General features: G+C 46.2%; 1 protein-coding gene across 1 annotated transcript; it reads left to right on the forward strand.

Moving 5' to 3' along the window:
* The first annotated feature begins 42 nt into the window (after positions 1 to 42).
* On the forward strand, positions 43 to 16,537 carry poe (E3 ubiquitin-protein ligase-like protein poe). The gene is made up of 16 exons (XM_088034145.1): positions 43 to 306; positions 426 to 523; positions 666 to 908; positions 960 to 1,144; positions 1,197 to 1,378; positions 1,425 to 2,040; positions 2,085 to 2,322; positions 2,372 to 4,305; positions 4,353 to 7,909; positions 7,960 to 8,112; positions 8,159 to 13,835; positions 13,882 to 14,286; positions 14,336 to 15,666; positions 15,715 to 16,039; positions 16,087 to 16,243; positions 16,296 to 16,537. Exons 1-16 carry the CDS (start codon positions 176 to 178, stop codon positions 16,358 to 16,360), a joined length of 15,297 nt encoding a protein of 5,098 aa, XP_087890271.1. The 5' UTR covers positions 43 to 175; the 3' UTR covers positions 16,361 to 16,537.
* Positions 16,538 to 19,147: the final 2,610 nt, after the last annotated feature.

Genomic DNA, 19,147 nt, shown 5'->3' on the forward strand with positions numbered 1-19,147 from the left:
ATTCGGATTATTCGAAACGTATTCGCCGGTGATAGTGTCGTACGGCGTGTTCAAACAATTCCCTTAATAAAATTCTCCGTTTTTGTCGATTTTTTTCAAATAGTGTCACCAACCGCCAGTGACTTGCCCGCGAAATGTTCCTAGATTCCACTTGTCATTGCACAGTGAGTTACAAATGGCAGACACAATGGCCGCTAGCAGTGGCGGAGTAGAGTGGTCTTCGGTGTTAAAACCATTTTTATCGTTACATTATGATACCATAAACCGTACGGAATTAGTCGAATTGTGTTCTACGATTAATAAATGGTGAGTCTCACAGGGCTGCTTTGCTTGCTTTCACCCGGTCACCTGAGGTGGTAATACGCAATTTTGAGCAGCTTCCGACCGCATGAAGGTGATAATTGGCACGTTTCTCTCTGTTTCAGCGAGGGTGAAATACTACGCCACAAAGAACACAACAAGAAGTTCTATGACAATTTTGTTGTCTTGTCAGCAGATTGTCTCAGCTCTTGTATTAACAAATGTAAGTGGCGCTTTTGTTTAAGGGGGCTCTTTCATTTTTGCCTTTGTCCTTGTGATGGTTGGGTTTTTTCTACGCCTAAAAAGGGACCAAGGCAAAAAGAGATGTTTGTGCCCCCCAAACTAATTCTCGTTTTTCTGTTCAGTGCCTGTGAGCCAAATAGACGCTGTGAGTGCCGCATGCCGGGTTTTGCTCAAGTATTTAATAAATTGCCTTCAATCATTCGCCAGTGATTCTAACCAGAACAGTGCTCAAATCGAGATCTACCTAAATGCAGTGAAAGTGTTGTGCATAGGAACCAGCAGATTGTCCACAGCTGAAGTCTCTATCCTCGTCAACACCATGAAGGGGGAGAATTTACCACCAAACACCATCACGACGCCCCCAGGTGAGAGTTACCACTTTGGTAATCACTGATTGATTCTAACGGTTTTTACAGGCTCTGAGAAAGATGTTCCCAACAAACAAGAATCTCCCAAAACCCGCAGCGACATCTCCGCCGACATCTTCGAGCAACTAACTTTGCCAGTGAGAGACGGCGAGGCTTCTTTGGAGCACAACACTTCCACTCTATCAAATATCAATGAAGTTCCTTCAGGCAGTGATCCCTCTTCTGAAATTCACGTAATACTCCCCAGTTCCCTCAAACTATCTTATTTACTTTTCTTTCTAATAGAAATTGTTTTTAAAATCAAACACTGAAAACCTCCAAGCTTTAAGAGCCGGTGATACTCTCGTCGATTTATGTTTGAGCCTCCAGTCAATTAAAAAAGCGCGTACCAAAGTAGAAGAAGCTTTAGCCGGGAAATCGTTCAGTATCCCCGTGAACCAGTCAGAAGCGACTGTTTTAAAAAACAGGTACTGTCGCCCTCCAGCTTCTTCGTTTTATTCGCTTCTGTTTTAGTGTTGCAGCGAACATCTCTGAGATGAAATTGGCTCTCGCGGCGATCAATCTTCCCGTTCTTGAACCACTAACTTCTAGTAAATTAGATAAGTTGTCAACGCTGAGCATGGCTGTGTTACATTGTGCTGTGAGTCAAGCGGCGGCGTGTGCTATCTTATCGACGGCGGCCGCCATCTCTCCGAAGTGTTCAGCTCAGCAGTCCCAGACAGGCATCAAAGAGGATGATTTTGAGTCCCAAGCCGTCATCCTCGTAGAGGAGGCGTTAAACATGTACTCTTACATTGGTGGTGTTATTAAAAACTCGACACGCGCTGGAGGACACGTGTACCAAAACCATCTTCTCGCTGGTGCTTGGGTGTTGGTTTCTGGATTACAAGCGCATTTAACAGCCAGTACGGTCACTGATAAGAGTACGCATGTGAGAGACCGAGAAGAGAAAGGGCGAAGTCCATGCAAGTCGCGCGATTGCAGTTCGGCGAGATCTGGGCTGCAAAAGTTCCAGCAGACTTTTGGGGTGCTTTCAGTGGCGATCGCCACAAAAACATTGTCGCTATTGACTGAACTGTTCGAGGATTTACATCTGGAGGCGTGTGGGGGCTCCGGCAGCATCGGACAGGTAAAAAACACTTTGGTACGACTGTTGTTAACTTGGAGTTGTAGATCGAACCGGCGCCTTTGGCGATAATGGGGCAGTTCACCGCGCTGCAGCGAGTCGCGAGAGTGTTGAGCGCCGCTCCCTTGAACAACTTCCTCTTTTATCTCGCCATTGTGAGCTACGGGAAAGCCTGCACTTTAAAACGCTTGGATCCACCGGAAGGAGACACTTTCAGTCAGTCAGATTCCACCACTTATTACGAAGACATGATTCTAGTTTCGGATGAGAGCTCCATTGATGATGGTACTGAAGAAACGCTCTAAACTATTAATACTCAATTTTTTTGTTTTAGATGATGACAGCGAGCCGATTCTTGGCCAGTGGTTCGAGGAGACTCTCGCCCCTCCTGAGACCACCGAATCGAAGACACCCTCAACTTCAGATAACTTGGAAACGAAGTCTGCTCCAGCTGAGGGCTCCTCGATCGTACCAGAGAAAGGCGAAGCCCATGGATACATCATGTTGGCGACGAACATCTTCGTTTTTCTTAACAAGCACTTTCTGTGCACAAAGAGTGCCTACGTTGCGCGTTACGTCAAAAACGGCTTAACTGAGCAACAGATGATTATTTTAGCTGCCATTATTAGAGATTTAGATCGGGAGACTTCGCGGACGGAAGTTGGGGCCATTTCTGCGTACTTTGGGGCGACGCTGGGACAGTTGTACTCTGATTTTTCGGGGGCTTTGTCCAAGTTTACTCACAATTTGGTCACGAATAATAATTTGAATTCGTTGCAAGCGTGCTTGTTGAACCATCTGGGAGTGTCGCCGTGGAATACCGACGTTCCGCACGGGTGGCCTCTGCAAGTTTACCCGAGAACTCTCTCCGTGTTGGCGCAAGTCTTACTATTGCGCCCCCAAAACGAGAAGGAGGCTTCTGTTATTAGTATCTGGCACCGACTGGTGAATACCCTCATCGAAAACGTCTTGAACGCCTCCCAGAATACCGATCAGTACAACGAAGATTTGAACGTGGAGCACGCGCAAGTTCTTCTCTACCTCTTCCATTCCTTGAATTTGATGCAGAAAAAGTCAGTTCTTCTCCTGCTAGCCGGAGGGTTGTTGCGCACTTCGGAAGTAGCCCGAGGCGCTCTGAAAGACTCCCAATTATTACACCTTTCACGACTCCTCCTCTTATTCGATTACATCATGAAACATCTCTACGACGCCCCTGCGTGTCTCCTGGAGCAAATCCAATGGAACTTGTTCTACGCCACCAACCTCAATTCGGATAAAGACAAAGACAACATCAACCGGAAGTACACCGCTTGGCAAGACATTGAAGACAACTACCGAAAGGTGTCCACGATGAGCGAGTTCGCAATGAAGCCGCGTTTCTACGTCCTCACCTCTGTTGAAGTCACCACTTTAGACTCTCCGAAACTCGACGGTTTAGCGTGTAACTTCATCCTAGGAACTCCGGATAAACTCCGCTATCCTCTCCTTCTTGATGCCTTAATTGAGATTTTACACGTGACTCATTTCAACTCGGGGTCGAAGATGACGTTTCTCGGACTGTGCTCGATGCAGTATTGCTTCACGATTTGTTGGAAGCTCCTCCAGCTCTTACCCCCAGCTGCCACTTTCGTTGAAAGAATTGCAACAATCGAGCACTTGACGCCGGGGCCACTTATGCTCTACTCGCTGATTTGGGGCCCTCGAGTCGGCCACAAGAACTACAACCGGTGGCTAAAAGACGCTGTCGGTAAACAAGGCCTGTACCCACAGAACGCCGACAAATGCATAAAGTCGATTCAAGACAATTTCAACTGTTTAAAGTACGATGTGAGCAACGCCAAGAGCTGCATCCTAGCGCTGACTCCTGAAGTTAAAAAAGGAGTTGTGTTGAAAGAGAATCTGCCGCCGCTATGGCATCTGTGTCTTCTTGACTGTCTCCTGGCGAAGATACAGATTGGAGTTGAAGAGTCCGAGGGGACGGACGAGTCGGTTTCCACGCTCATCCAAGACTTGTTTCCGCACGTTCTTAAGCTGACGCAAGCAATCCTCCAGTGTGCTAGGTGGTCACTTTTACACACGGTGATGGAACAGTGCGAAGCCGGAAAAAACCATCAAAGCCACGAAGGGCTCCAAGACGTCCTCTCCATTGCTTCCAGTCGCAATTCTTTAACAAGCACGTTGTCTTCGGAGCTGATTTCTCTGTTACCACCTGCGGTTACCACCGTGCAGCAACAGTGGAATAACTCGACTCTGGACGAGTCTTCACCGGTGAGTTATTGTAACTTTAAGAGCAACATTGTGATGATGTTTTTCAGACTTTGAACCTCAACGATATGATTCCCTCCGAGAATTATCTCTACAAGATCATAGAGATCCACATGTCGACCCTCTCGATGAGTAGTCCTTTTACCATCAACCTCTCTCTGCGCAAATTCCTCCAAAGCTACGTGAAATTCATCTGTGATCACGCTCCCAAAATCGAAAACACCGACACGAAGAACAAGGCGATTGAAATGTTGGTTAGCATCACCTTAGATGTTCGCACCGAGTACCTCCACGACGCCGTCTCCAAAACTATTGATAAAATGATTGGGGATGCGGAGACCGACGAGCACCAGAAGCGCGTCTACCTGCAAGTCCTTCACCACACGTACAACCTCATTATTAACTACACCTCAGACACCGATTCCAGTTTAAACGAGCAAGTCCTCCACAACTGTTTAAAGTTCTACGAGAAGATCATCGAGAAATCTTCAGGGAGACAAGCCCTCGAGAGCTTCTTCACCAGTGATAAAGACCTGGTGAAAGTCCTCATGTCCGTGTCGAGTCCGCAGATGTCGCAACAGTACAGTACCCGTGTCCTGCAGTTTTTCAATAAACTCTTCTTGGCGGCGGAGAAGAGCTCCACTGATCCCAGTCTGAATTACCTCTGCAGCAGTATGAACAAGTTGGTTAATGTCGAGTCGAGCAAACTCCAAACGTGGCTAAGACAGATTATAATAGGCCCCAACAAAACCCCGCAGGCGACCACAGTGACGATTACAAAAGCTCAGAGCTCGAAAGACACCAAATGGAAGATTACCCAAGTCGAAGGGGAGGAGCAGCGGTGTCTGGTGCAGGAAAACAGTCAACTACTCCAAGCTCTCACTTCTTTCATTGTTAAACAGAACAGCAACGTCTCCGAGGAGGTTGCGTTGACGATCCTCAAAGCGTTGATTCCGCTAGGGTCTCAGATCTTGTCTACGTTAGAAGGGGCGGGTTTCAAAGACTTGATGGTGGTGATGACGATGTTGGCGGATGCCGGAAGTGGGAAAGGTCACACGTGTCTTTTTCCTGCGACCTCCGAGTGGGTGGAACTCTGCAATAAATACGTTTCACAAAAAGAAGTCGTTGAAAATACGAAGAACAACGTGATGTTGCAGGCGGCGTGTTGCATCCTCGACTATATCAGCGACGTGGTTAATGGTATCGTCAATCACAACTCTGCAAGTAGTTTCCGACCCTTGAGTCCTCCATGGGAGGGTGAAACCCCCTTGGATCTAGACTCAGAGTGGCAGGATGATAACAACGACGACGACGACAGCGGCGAGGATTCTGATGAGGACTCCTTAAGCAACAAGTTGTGTACTTTCACCGTCACCCAGAAGGAGTTCATGAACCAACATTGGTACCACTGCCACACTTGCCGCATGCTGGATGGCGTGGGCGTCTGCTCCGTCTGCGCCCGAGTCTGCCATAAAGGCCACGACCTCAGTTACGCCAAATATGGAAACTTCTTCTGCGACTGCGGCGCGAAAGAAGACAGTTCTTGTTTGGCTCTCGTGAAAAGATCCCAAACGAGCGACACCCAACCACCAGCCCAAGAAACGAACAACTTTAGCGAATTGACGAGTTCTTTGCGAAGACGCACCTCGAGTCCTGTTGTCGACAAGGTGAAATACCGCGAGCGCAAACACGTCAACGTGAAGCAACTCCAAGGGAGTAAAGACTGGTTGGTGACTTACATCAGCACCAGCAGTGTGACGAAAAATCTGATTGATTTGATCAACTCGCTGATGGGGTCAGTGGAAGTAACGTGCGGACAGAGTTCTCCTGTTGGTTGCTACTCCCGCGCCATTCAAGCACTTCAACTTTTGCATTCCGGCGACAAGAAGTATTTGCACACTGATCAAATCATGATGGCCAATAGTCAGATTCAAGAAGCGGCGTTCGAAAATGTTAGAATGAGCTACGCGGGGGAACAAGGGCAAACAATTCGGCAACTTCTTTCCGCTCATATTATTAGAAGAGTCGCGATGTGTTACATGACGTCCACTCATGGGCGAAGACAACACCTCGCAGTCTCGCACGAGAAGGGGAAGATTAGCATCCTTCAATTGAACTCGTTGTTGAAACAAAGCGAATCGGCGAAGAAGCTCCAGGTGTCGAAGTTGGGATCTGCACCTATTCCTTTCACGGTGCTCTCACTCGCCAGTAACTTGTGCAACGAAGACTTTTTAGCAGTTTGTGGGTTGAAGGATTGTCACGTGTTGACTTTCACTTCAGGGGGCTCAGTCGCCGAGCATTTAGTACTGCACCCGCAGCTGGAAACTGGGAATTTCATCATCAAAGCCGTGTGGTTACCAGGCTCTCAAACTCAATTGGCTCTTGTAACGGCGGATTTTGTTAAAATCTACGATTTGAGCAAAGACGCGCTGAGTCCTCAATACTACTTCTTGGTACCAAGCGGGAAAATCCGCGACTGTACTTTTATGTACGACGACGCCACTTACCACATTTTGTTAATGTCCTCACCCGGCCACATCTACACCGAGGTGCTCAACGAAGACAGCTCCGCCAAGCATGGGACTTTCTACGTCACCAACACGTTGGAGGTGTTTCATTTGGACGTCACCGACGTCAACGGACAGGTTGCTGGAGGAGGTGTCAGCATCTACTATTCGCACACTCTGGGGCTCCTCTTCTACAGCTACGTGCAAGGGCGCAGCTTTATCTCTCCCATCACCCCCAAAAATAACTGCCTCACTGTCGTCTTTCCCATTAACCTACCGACGACGACCACAAGCACTAAGAGCAATGGTTCAAGAAGCACCGCCGCGCAACCTTTGTGTCAATGGGCCGAGGTGCCGAACCATCCCGGCCTAATCTGTTGCGCACTTCAGTCGAGTAACATGCCGGTGATGTTGATGATCAAACCGGACACGATCCTCATACAAGAAGTGAAGAATATCCCGCCAAAAACGAAGATCATGGATATGGTAACAGTGAGGAACTACTCTGGAAGCGAGCCGAAGACCACTCTGATGATACTGTGTGAAGACGGGAGCTTGCGCTTGAACGCGGTGAACATGGAACAGACTTCTTTCTGGATGTCGCCGAGCATCCAACCGACCATCACCAACACGGTTTTGAAGACAAAGAAGAAGAAGATTGTAAAGTCGGGGAAAAGCTCGAGTTCCGTTACCTTCCCGGTGGACTTCTTCGAACACTGCCAAGTTATGAACGATGTGGAAGTCGGTGGGAACGACTTGCTGCAGATTTACAACGTGGCGCAGTTGAAACACCGTTTGAACGCCACGGGGCTCTACGTCGCTTGTAACAAACCTCTGGGATTCACTGTTGAAGTCACCAATCCTGACTCCAACATGGTCATGGTGGGCATCCGGGTCTTGGTCGGAAGTCAAGATGTTCAAAAAGCCCCATCTTTCGTGGAAGTCTTCGGGAGGATCATCTCTTTGTCCGTTACGAGGAGTCGATGGTACGACATTCCGTTCTCGCGGGACGAAAGTCTGCAGTCGGATAAGAAACTTACCATTATGTTTGGGCCTTCGCAAGACCCAGAGACGCTGACGATGGTGGATAGCATTAAAGTGTAAGTCTTGGAGGTGTACCACTAAAATGACCTCATTAGAGGTGTTGTAGGTACGGAAAATCAAAAGACGCTTTTGGTTGGCCGGAAGAAAGCGAAGAATCAGTTACTGCAGGAAGTAGCAGTGCGGCTCCCACTTTAAACACGGTGGCCAACGATCCAGAGACTCAACACGCCAACACTGTTCCTCTCACCAAACTAGAAAAGTAAGTCGAAGTTCTTAAGACATGATAACATCCTCGTTTCTTTCAGAGTGGTGGTTGGCATCTTGGAGGCTCTCGATGGCTCGTTCTCTTTATACCCCGTGGAAGACAAGTACAAACAACCAACTTTGAAGATTTCAACACAATTATTAACCCTCCCGACTCCTCCGTTGATCCAAATCCACTCAAAAGCGTTATTGTCGTCTCTTCATTCTTCTCGACAACTTTACCACAACTACAAAGACCAGGCGCTTCTTCAGCACGTGTTGGTCACTCTGAACTCGATGACCGACTCCGACGCCAAAGAAATCGACGCTGAGAGCTTCTACCGTTTGATTTTGATAGTTCGAGGGATTGCAGTGTCGCGTCCTCAGAATCTGGTGAAGTTCTCCGACTCACACACTGGAATCCAGGATGTGGTTCTTGATGACCCTCTAGACCCAAAACCCACGACGTCTAAACCCCAGAAATCCCAACATCTCCTGTTGAAACTAATGGACGTTCTTTGGATTCTCCATTCTTTGAACCCTGAGAACCCGAATCTCGCCCCCGTGGTGGTTCCTGGATTGAAACACACGGAGCAAGTCATCCATGCTTTGGTCGAGATTGTGCACGCCTTCAATAGTTGCGACACTTACAGTAACATTACCATGGCGGTTTATCTTCAGTTGTTGCTGTGTAAAGATCCAGCGATAGCCTTCAGTGCGAAACAAGCCCTCAGTAAAGTGTTAAAGCCGAAGATAAGGCGACGACGCGTCTTCATACCGAGCCCTCCGCATTGCTCCACGCCTCCGGCGACTAAAAGCGACAGCATGGAGAAGCCCCACGAGGACCCGCGCCAGTTTGAAGTAGGAGCGGCGGAAGCAATCGCGCTGCTCCAACAACCGATTCAAGGAAACGATAATCACAACGTAAACGCCTTGGAGGCACTGCTTGGAGGAGCTGGTGGTTACCAACCTCTGTTAGACATCCCACCAGACGCCGACGACGAAACCATGGTGGAGTTGGCCATCGCGTTGAGTTTACAAGAGCACGACATCGGCGGAGGCCTGCAGGTATTGAGCAACGAGGAGCTCGTGCAGGTGGCGCAGGTGGGACAAGCCGCCCAAGCCCAAGAAGCGGGTCACTTCAGCGACACCACCGCCAGCGCCGCTGGATCGGACGATGAAGGCAGTACTGCAGCAACGGACGGTTCCACGCTAAGAACATCGCCAGCGGAGCAAGGAGGAAGCGCCGCCGGCTCTGAAAGTGGAGGTAGTGGCGTGGAGAGCATCACCGGAGAGCACAACGTTTCGGGGCGCAGCTCTGCTTATGGTGACAACATTCCAGAGGCTCTTCCGATGGTGTCTCGCTCCGACACGAGCTCGGTGGCGATTCCTAACTTTCATGGGGGCGAAACTGAGAATTTACCACAAGAAGTTGATGGAGAAACAGATTCTGAGAATAGTAGTCGCTTGCATGTGCTGCGCTTGCAGCTGTTGGAGCGGTTGACTGAGTACTTGCCGAAGTTGAGGAATGTCGATGGAGTCCGCGCAATTCCCTTCCTCCAAGTGGTGCTGCAATTGACTAGTGATCTTGATGGACACTCTGAAAGAGACCGAGCTTGTTTTAATTCATTACTCGCGGCTATTATCATCGAGTTGCAGTTGGGGCGCCCCGTTGAAGAAGTCTGCAAAAGATCAAATCAGAAAGAAGTACAATTGGTGCTCATGAAACTGTTGAGTATCTTCATGAGTCGCTGCAAACCGTCGGGGATTTCCAGTGGGCCTTCCACCAGCAAAAGTGTGGGTGTTGACAACTCCTCCTTCGTGTCTCGGACGACAGCCACAGTCCTCCACAAAGCCAACATCATTGGTTACTGTAACATTATCGTGGAGTCATTGGTACCATATTGGGTCGCCTCGAAACCTGAGGAAGGCAAAACTGAACCTCCTAGCAACCTCCTGAAGGAACACTCGACGAGATCACCTCCAGACATGACTCCCTTCTTCATGAAACAGTTTGTTAAAGAAAACGGACCAGATTTCTTCAACACTTATCCGGAAATCCTCACAGAAATCATCTTGAAGTTGCCGTACCAAGTCCACAAGTACTCTGAGTTCGCAGAGCCCATCAGCGTCTCCTTCAACGAGTCTTGGTTTGAGTACTTGTGCGAATACATGATGATAACACAAGGGCCATCGGTCAGGCGCCAAGTCCGGAAGTTGCTGTTGTTTATTTGCGGAACCAAAGAGAAGTACCGGTATCATCGCGATCTTCATGCTCTCAACAAGCATCTGAAAGGAGTCACCGATTGTTGCATCAAAGGCGGCTACGAATCCGTCCAGGAGATCCAGCATTCGTTGTCTTTATCCTACGATGTTTTGGTTAGTTTGATGGAAAGTTTGAAGGGGTGTGTGGAGGTCGCTGTTGGTCGCACCGGAAATTGGCAGCGATTCTGCATGCAACAGGAAACAGTTATTCCGTTTTTGATCCAAATGAGCTGCTTTTTGGATGAAGGGGTCGCTCCTACCATCCTCCACTTGTTACAATGTGCGATAGCCAATGGCCCCAATAAGAAATCCGATTCCACCAAACAAATCACCTCAAGAAAAGACCGCGAGAAATCCGACGACAGCGCCGCGGAGGCGCTATTTGAAGAAGCCAACTGTTACGTGTTGGTGGAGCAAATCAACAAACAAGTCTCCAGAGAGGTGTTTGCACGCTTCATTAAGACCTTCATGTTGGAAACTAACATCACCAGCGTTCGCTGGCAAGCCCACACGTTAATTCTCGCGATTTACAAGAACTCGAAGGCATCCGAACAAGAATCGCTGATCGAGTTGCTGTGGCAATTGTGGCCTTTGATCCCCAATTTCGGCCGGAAAGCCTCACAGTTTGTCGATTTATTGGGATATTTTTCTTTGAAATTCTTCCAAACGAATTACGTGGTGCCTCAAGCGACCGATTATGTCGAAAAGGCGGTTAGTATCCTCACCGCGCAGAACGAACTCCTCGCGCATCATCCCAACGCGAATTTATACGCTCACATGAGCCAGTTTGTCGAGTTAGATGGGTACTACCTCGAATCGGAACCTTGCCTAGTCTGTAATAACCCAGAAGTGTCTTTTTCTACCATCAAGTTGAGTTCATTGAAAGTCGACTCCAAGTTCACCACTACCACGCAGATCGTCAAGCTCTTGAGTAGTCACGTCATTAGTAAAATCACAGTGCGCATCGGCGACTTGAAACGTAGCAAAATGGTGAGAACAATCAACATCTACTATAACAACCGCAGCGTTCAAGCTGTTGTTGAACTGAAAAACAAACCGGCGCTGTGGCACAAAGCGAAGAAAGTCTCCGTGCAATCCGGCCAAACCGAAGTGAAAATCGAGTTTCCTCTTCCTATAGTCGCTTGTAACTTGATGATTGAGTACGCGGACTTCTTCGAGAACATCCAGGCGTCGAGTGAGACGTTGCAGTGTCCTCGATGCAGCGCCGCTGTTCCTGCAAATCCGGGAGTCTGCGCGAATTGCGGAGAAAACGTCTTTCAGTGCCACAAATGCCGCGCGATTAACTACGACGAGAAGGATCCGTTCCTCTGCCACGCCTGTGGCTTCTGCAAGTACGCCAAATTCGACTTTACTCTTTTGGCCAAGCCATGTTGCGCCATCGAGCCTATTGAAAACGACGACGATAGGAAGAAGACTGTGGTTAACATCAACTCGCTTTTGGAGAAGGCCGATCGGGTCTACAAGCAGTTGATTGCGAATAAACCGAACTTGGAGGCTCTGGTGGTGAAGATCACCGAACACCGCACTGATAGGAAACAAGAGGATGGGGTTACCACCAGTGGGAATAGTGCAGCGGCTTCGGTACCTGCAGGGTCGCAAGTCAAAGTCAACAAGACCATTCAGATGTTGGCTCAACAGTACTGTAACGAATGTAAGACGTCGTTTGAGGAGCTCAGTAAGATAATCCAACGGGTTTTGGTGTCGCGAAAGGAGCTGGTGGCGTACGATCGAAAACACCGCGATATGGACTACCCTAAAACCACCCCTTTATTATTGGAACCCGGCGAAACGACTTCTTGCGTCAACACTCGCTGCTATGGGTGCTCGACCGCGGCAACCGAGCACTGTTTGACCCTCCTGAGGGCGCTAGCATCCAATCCAACCACTCGCGAGATCCTGTGTTCCAAAGGTTTGATCCAGGAGTTGGTCTGGAATAACTTGCGCAAAGGCAGCATCCAAATCCAGGAAGAAGTCAAACAGTTATTGTGTGTTTTGACGAGGGACAACCCGCGCGCCACCGAAGAACTCTGCAACTTGCTAATGAACCGCATCACGTTAAGTTTAAACGGCCACGTCAACAGCTGTGATCTTGGGACGAGCGTCCGCCATGAAATCTCTTTGTTGGCGGCGATGGTCCAGAAAGAAGACGAGTGCTGGGAGTTGAAACTTCGCTGCATGATGAGACTGTTCTTAAAAGCATGCGAGGACTCCAGAAGTCCTCTGGTGATGGAATCAATCATCTTACCCTGTCTTAAGATCCTCCAAAGCTTGATGAAGGTGCAAGAAGCCGGTGTTAAGAAGAAAGAGAAAACAAACGCGAAGGACTTGTCGGGCACCACCATCGACGTGTTCAAGTTCTTGGACAGGCAACCAGGTCACACTTTCGCGGATTGGAAAGCTCGCTTCCCGCAGAAGTCCGAAACGGCGAAGGAGCTCCCGACGAACCGCCAAGAGGTTAAAGCGTATTATTTAGCAGAGAAGTACGCGAGGAGGTGGAGGCGCAACATGAAGCAAAACTGTGGTCTCAGTCATTTGGATCTTGGAGATTCGACGTGGTTGAAATCGGTTCTTTTTAACACAAGCTCGCGGTTGGCGCGACAGGTCGCTTGCAGCATCGTGGAGTTGATGTGCAACAGTTCTGAGCGCAAGAAAGAGATTCTTATTCTTCTCACGTGCTTCTTGGAGGAGTTGGGGACGGCGGGTGAAAACTCCGCGGAGTTTCTTCACTTATATCAGAGTCTGATTCAGGAGGCGCCGTGGAAACAGTTCTTGACAATTCAAGGGGTGTTGGTCATTCTAGCTAGTTTGATTACGATGGAAATCGAACAACTGCATTATCTGGAGACAACCACATTGACTTCGGATTTGGCTCAGGGCTACGCCCTCAATCAATTGACTGAGCTTCTGGCGTCGTTCTTGGACGATACGGCGATCAGGAGACAATACAAGGGTCGATTAGTGGGGGCCGTCCTCAACGGATACCTGTCTCTAAGACGGCTGGTGGTGCAGCGCACGCGACTCATCGACGACACGCAGGAGAAGCTCTTAGAATTACTCGAAGAAATGACCACTGGAACTGAAGAAGAAACAAAATCGTTCATGGCCGTGTGCATTCAAACAGTCGAAACTCACAACATGCAGGATATCCTAACACCAGTCTTCATCTTTGAGAGATTGTGTTCGATCATCTACCCTGAAGAGAACGACGTGGACGAGTTCTTCTTAACACTGGAGAAAGACCCGCAACAGGAAGACTTCCTCCAAGGGCGAATGTTGGGAAATCCGTACTCCAGCTCTGAACCAGGTCTAGGCCCGTTGATGCGCGATGTGAAGAACAAAATCTGTCAAGACTGCGAGTTGGTGGCCCTGCTGGAAGACGACAACGGCATGGAACTCCTCGTCAACAACAAAATTATCAGTCTGGATCTCCCGGTGAAAGACGTCTTCAAAAAGGTACGATCCTCCTCTAGTGTATCATATTTTAATGAAATTTCTTCAGGTTTGGGTGGCTGAAGGTGGCGACCACGATGCCATGAGAGTCGTGTACCGGATGCGCGGCCTCCTCGGTGATGCCACGGAAGAGTTCATCGAAACCCTCAACAACAAATCGCAGAGTACTGTTGATAACGAAGAAGTGTACAAGATGGCGAACGTCCTGGCTGATTGTGGCGGCTTAGAAGTTATGGTGAAGAGACTGGGGGCGATTCAGAGTGTTTGGAGGGCGAAGCCGCTCCTCCAGGTTATCCTGAAGTTGTTTAGGTTGAGCATCAAGGTGAATAAGTGCCAGGAGGTGTTAATACAGCCAAAGTTGGGGGCTATGGAGGTGTTCCTGCGGACTCTGCAGTTGTGTTTGGAGAGCGAGCCGGATCCTAGTCAGGCGGCGGTTACCGAACAACTACTAGATGTAAGTTCTTAGGGGGGGTAATTGGTGGTTCTAATAAGAGTTTTGTTAGATTATGGAGACTGTCTTATCGAAAGCCACCAGCGAGTCCTTAGAAAATTTTACGAAGTTTAGTCAGACGTTTGGAGGGCCTGAATACGTCCAGTCTTTGCTTACCTGCACCACTCATCCTAGTGTTAGAAACAATCAAGGAGTTTTGATCCATTTAACAAGAGTTTTAGCGGCTTTAGTCTACGGCAATAACGATAAAATGCACATTTTAATGGATTATTTTAAGCCAGTTTTGGATTTGAATAAGTACGACTACGAACACACCACTGAAGACCAGCAGAAGTTGGAAATGCTGTGTGTTTTGACCAACGGAATCGAGCGCAACTCTATTGGTAACACCCTGAAAGACTACATTATCGGACTAGGAATCGCGAAAGACTACTTGGAGTACATAACAATGCACGCCCCCTGTGTTAAGCCAACGCTGCTCCGAACCGACAGCGACGAACTCAAAGACTTCATCTCGAAACCAGCCCTCAAGTACTGTCTTAGGTTCTTAACAGGACTCGCCCACAGTCATGAGAACACCCAGTTAGCTGTGGCGGCTGCAGAAACAATTCCCATCATTCATCGCCTAGAACAAGTCTCATCAGACGAGCACGTCGGTTCTTTGGCTGAAAACCTCCTGGAGGCCCTCTGCACCAATCCCAGCGTAGCCAAACAAATCGAACAAGTCCGCGAGTTCACTCGCAGCGAAAAGAAGCGCCTCGCGATGGCAATGAGAGAAAAACAGCTAGGGCAGTTGGGAATGCGCACCAACGACAAAGGCCAAGTGACCGCGAAGTCCGCCATCCTCCAACAAATGGAAGAACTCGGCGAAGAGACCGGATTAGTCTGTTGTATCTGCAGAGAAGGCTACAAGTACCAACCGACAAAAGTCTTGGGAATTTACACTTTCACCAAGCGTTGTAATGTTGATGACTTCGAAGCTAAACCAAGAAGAACCGCCGGTTACGCCACTGTGAGTCATTTTAACATCGTCCACATCGACTGCCACATGAGCGCGGTGAGATTAGCGCGCGCCAGAGACGAATGGGAGTCGGCGGCGTTACAAAACGCCAACACGAAGTGCAACGGGCTCTTGCCCCTCTGGGGGCCCCAAGTTCCAGAATCTGCATTCGCGAGTTGCCTGGCGAGACACAACACGTATTTGCAAGAAAGTACCAATCATAGAGACATCGGGCATAATTCCACCATCCACGACCTGAAGTTGTTGCTGTGGAGGTTCGCGCAAGAAAAGTCGTTCCATGAAGACACGGGAGGCGGGGGGCCGCAGAGCAACATGCATATGGTGCCGTACATTGTGCACATCGCTCTATATGTGATAAACACGTGAGTTTCATCGACTCTAAGAGGAGTTGTCTACAATGTTTTTTCTAGCACTCGCGTGAGTAAACGAGAGGAAAGCAGTCTGATGGGATACTTGAAGTGTTCCAACTCCGAGAAATGGGTAGAGTGCGCTTACGAAGCCGAAGGCCCGTTATTCTGGGCGACGATGTCAATCCTCCTTCATTCGCTCCAACAGTGGAATGCTAACAAAATGAGTCATTTGAAGAGGTTGATTGTCGTGGCGCAGACGAGGCAGTGTCATCCGTCCGGTCCTAATAAACTCTTGACTGATAAAACAGTCAAAGAGTACGCGGTGTATAAACCATATTTGGTCTTCTTCGGATTGATAGACGGCATCTACAACTATTTCTTTAAAGTAAGTTCGTTCGATGCGTTCGTTCGGTTCTTATGGGGTTTTTGTAGAACGTAGCGGGATCAGAAGAGCAGTGGTCGACGAACTTGGCTGATTATATCCGACACAACGACGAGGCTCTGATTAAGGCGTCGGAAAAACTGTTGGCTGCGTACACTGAAGAGCTCTTACCTTGCACTTCCTTTTCAGAATTCTGTGATGTAACAGGTGCGTTGTAAAGCAGGTCGTTACGAGTAGCGCTGATTGTTTTTTTTTGCAGGTTTATTGGATGTTATAACGAATCCTGACACCTATATAAGTGATCTTCTAAAGGAATTATCTTAATAATATAAAATAAAATAACGAGTTTTTAAAATATAAAAAGGCTGTATTTATTTGAGCTGTATGCTTACGATTAGTGTTAATTTGTGAGACCTTTAATTATTGCTTGAATGGAATTTTAGATTAACTAAATTATTGTACCTATTTCATTTAAATATAATAAAATAAATAGTAAACGTTTGTGTTGTTTTCATTCTCAAATCACAGTGTTGTCTTCAAATAGACTTGGATTGGTTTGGGTCCACAAATTCTTTGAAAATCAATTTTTTCGTCAAGTTGGACCTCAGAAATAAGAATCTGAAATCGGTTTTTCGATTTGACGCTCCGTTAATTTTTAATAATTTTTTTGACAAAAATGAAAGCAGATAAACACTTTCTCTATGAATTCGGATCTGAGAAACAAGAATCCGAGCTCTAATTTAACATTCTCGGCTTGGTTTATTCGTTTATTTAATATTTAAAGTTGTGTCAAAAGATCTAAAGATAGGACGGCTTCTCGACGTATGTCTTAGCTTGTCACAATTACTTGACGCGCTAAATGTCAAAGATTCAAATGTTGTTAATCTTTAATTTCGATTTTCGCGGAAAATATTGCAACTAGTGGGGAACTGATACCGGAAACGGATAGAGGAGGGCCAAATAATGCGGCGAGTAAAGTTTTGTGTTGATCTGAAAACTTTTATGTTTTTCGCCAAAAAAACATCAAAGGGGTTAGTTCATGGATTTTGAAATTAGGTCAAAAAATAAAATCTTTTTAAAACCAACGTTTTTCATCAATTTGGACCTCAGGAGCAAGAATCTGTTGAAGATTTTTAGCTCTGACGCTCCGTTAATTTTTTATTAATTTTTTAAAATTGACAATTGACGTACATTTTTTTCCAAAAATATAAGCGTAAAAATGCTCTGTTTATCAATTTGGGTCTCAGAAAAAGGAATCTGAGCTCTAATTCAACATTCTCGACTTCGTTATGGTTTTATTTAATCGTTATTTGACATTGCGTCTAAAGGTAGGACAGATCTTTAACGTATGTCCTAACTTAACAGCACGCACATTTTCTTGGAAATTTTAAAGTCAATTTTCTCGGAAAATCTAACAGATAGCAAAAAACTGACAACAGAAATGAATTTAGGAGTGCCAAAGGATGCTCTGAGCATAGTTTCATAATTAACCCTGGGAATTGGAGCCGGTTTCACACGAAAGAAATAAATACCTTTTTTAATCTTTTAAATAAAATTTAAAATGCCACGAGTTCAAATTTTAGTTAATTAATAACGCTGCATGTTGCTATTTTGTTCAAATGTAGCAAAATAAAAATTTGTTAAAAATTTTAGATAGGCAACCAATAATACACCATGAGATATTGTCTATAATTTTCATAATACGTTTTTATATTGACAGTTGAATAAAATTAAACAAGATGATTTTAACTGATTGTTTAAATAAATTCAAACTTAAGAAACAAGATTCTTTGCAGAAATTGCAAGTTTCAAGCTTTGTTATTTTTTTTTATTAATTTTTAAAAAGTTTATGTCATATGACGCACGTCACTTCCATCGCTCGTCACGTGCCTGTCAATTGAGATTTTCAAAATTAATTTTCTCAAAAACTGTTGCAGATAGCGAGGAACGAACGTTAGATATGGATTTAGAAGTGCCAAATTAAGCTGCTTAGAAAGTTTTGTGTTGATCTGAAAACTTTCATGTTTTTCGCCCAAGAAACATTAAAGGGGTTTTAATATTAATGGAATTTGAAATTGGGTCAAATTTTAAAATCTCTTTAAAACTGTTTTTTTTTTATCAATTTAGACCTCAGGAAGAAGAATCTGTCAACAATTTTTTGATTAGGCGTTTCGTTAATTTTTTATGGAATTTTAAAGTTTTTATTTCTTATGACGCACGACGCTTCTATCTCCTGACACGTGGTTGTCATTTGCGAGTTTAAAATTGTTTTTTCTCGTAAGGTATTGCAGATTGAGAGGAACTAAACTGCAGAAATGAATTTTGGAATGCCAAATTAAGTTGGAAACCAAGATTCGCGGCAATCTGAGTCTTACCCATTAATTTTGTGGTTTGAAACTTGGCTAAACAATTTAGCTTTTGAAAATTAACAAAGTAACGTTTTTTGGATTATCTGCATTACTTTATCAATTCGGCCAACAGGAACAAGAATCGAAACTCCAAGTCGGATTCAACACGTAATTATTTACGAATTTTCTTGAAAAACGAAGATAACAAAGAAACTGCCTTCAAATGGACTCAGGAGTGCCAAATTCAAATAACCTTCACTTTATTTTTTATTATGTGCAAACTACCTCATAAATCTTTGTAATCCGCGGAGTTAAATGCACAGCACGCGAACACAACGAACGCGAAATCTTTTTTACATTTTCTTTTCATGCTTGATATTTTCCCACTTGAAATCTTCTTTTGTGTTCTTTGTGCGTCTCCTCGTTAAAACAGTGTCGATGCCGTCATTTCATTAAGCACAAAAAGTAGGAAATTCAAAGAATTCGAGTCCGAAAAAATGGTGGATGCGCCGATATGTAAATTCATTGTTTTTTTTTTCCACAAAGTTTCGTTTTTTTTTTCTTTTACCAACATAATCCTATTGTTTTACCTTCCATTGTTCCGAAATTTTATTTCTTTTAGACGTCCGATCCGATCGTTTCAACGTAAACGGCAAAAGCATTGTCTACAAATTGAATTTATCAAGGACTTGTAATTCAGTGACAACGTGTCCATTGTCCATAAAATTACCAACGACCTTTTATGCAACATCTTTGGTGCTTG

Source organism: Gnatocerus cornutus, chromosome 4 (genome assembly GCF_029298725.1).
Source record: "Gnatocerus cornutus isolate USDA-ARS CGAHR chromosome 4, icGnaCorn1.1, whole genome shotgun sequence".
Classification (NCBI taxonomy): Eukaryota; Metazoa; Arthropoda; class Insecta; order Coleoptera; family Tenebrionidae; genus Gnatocerus; species Gnatocerus cornutus.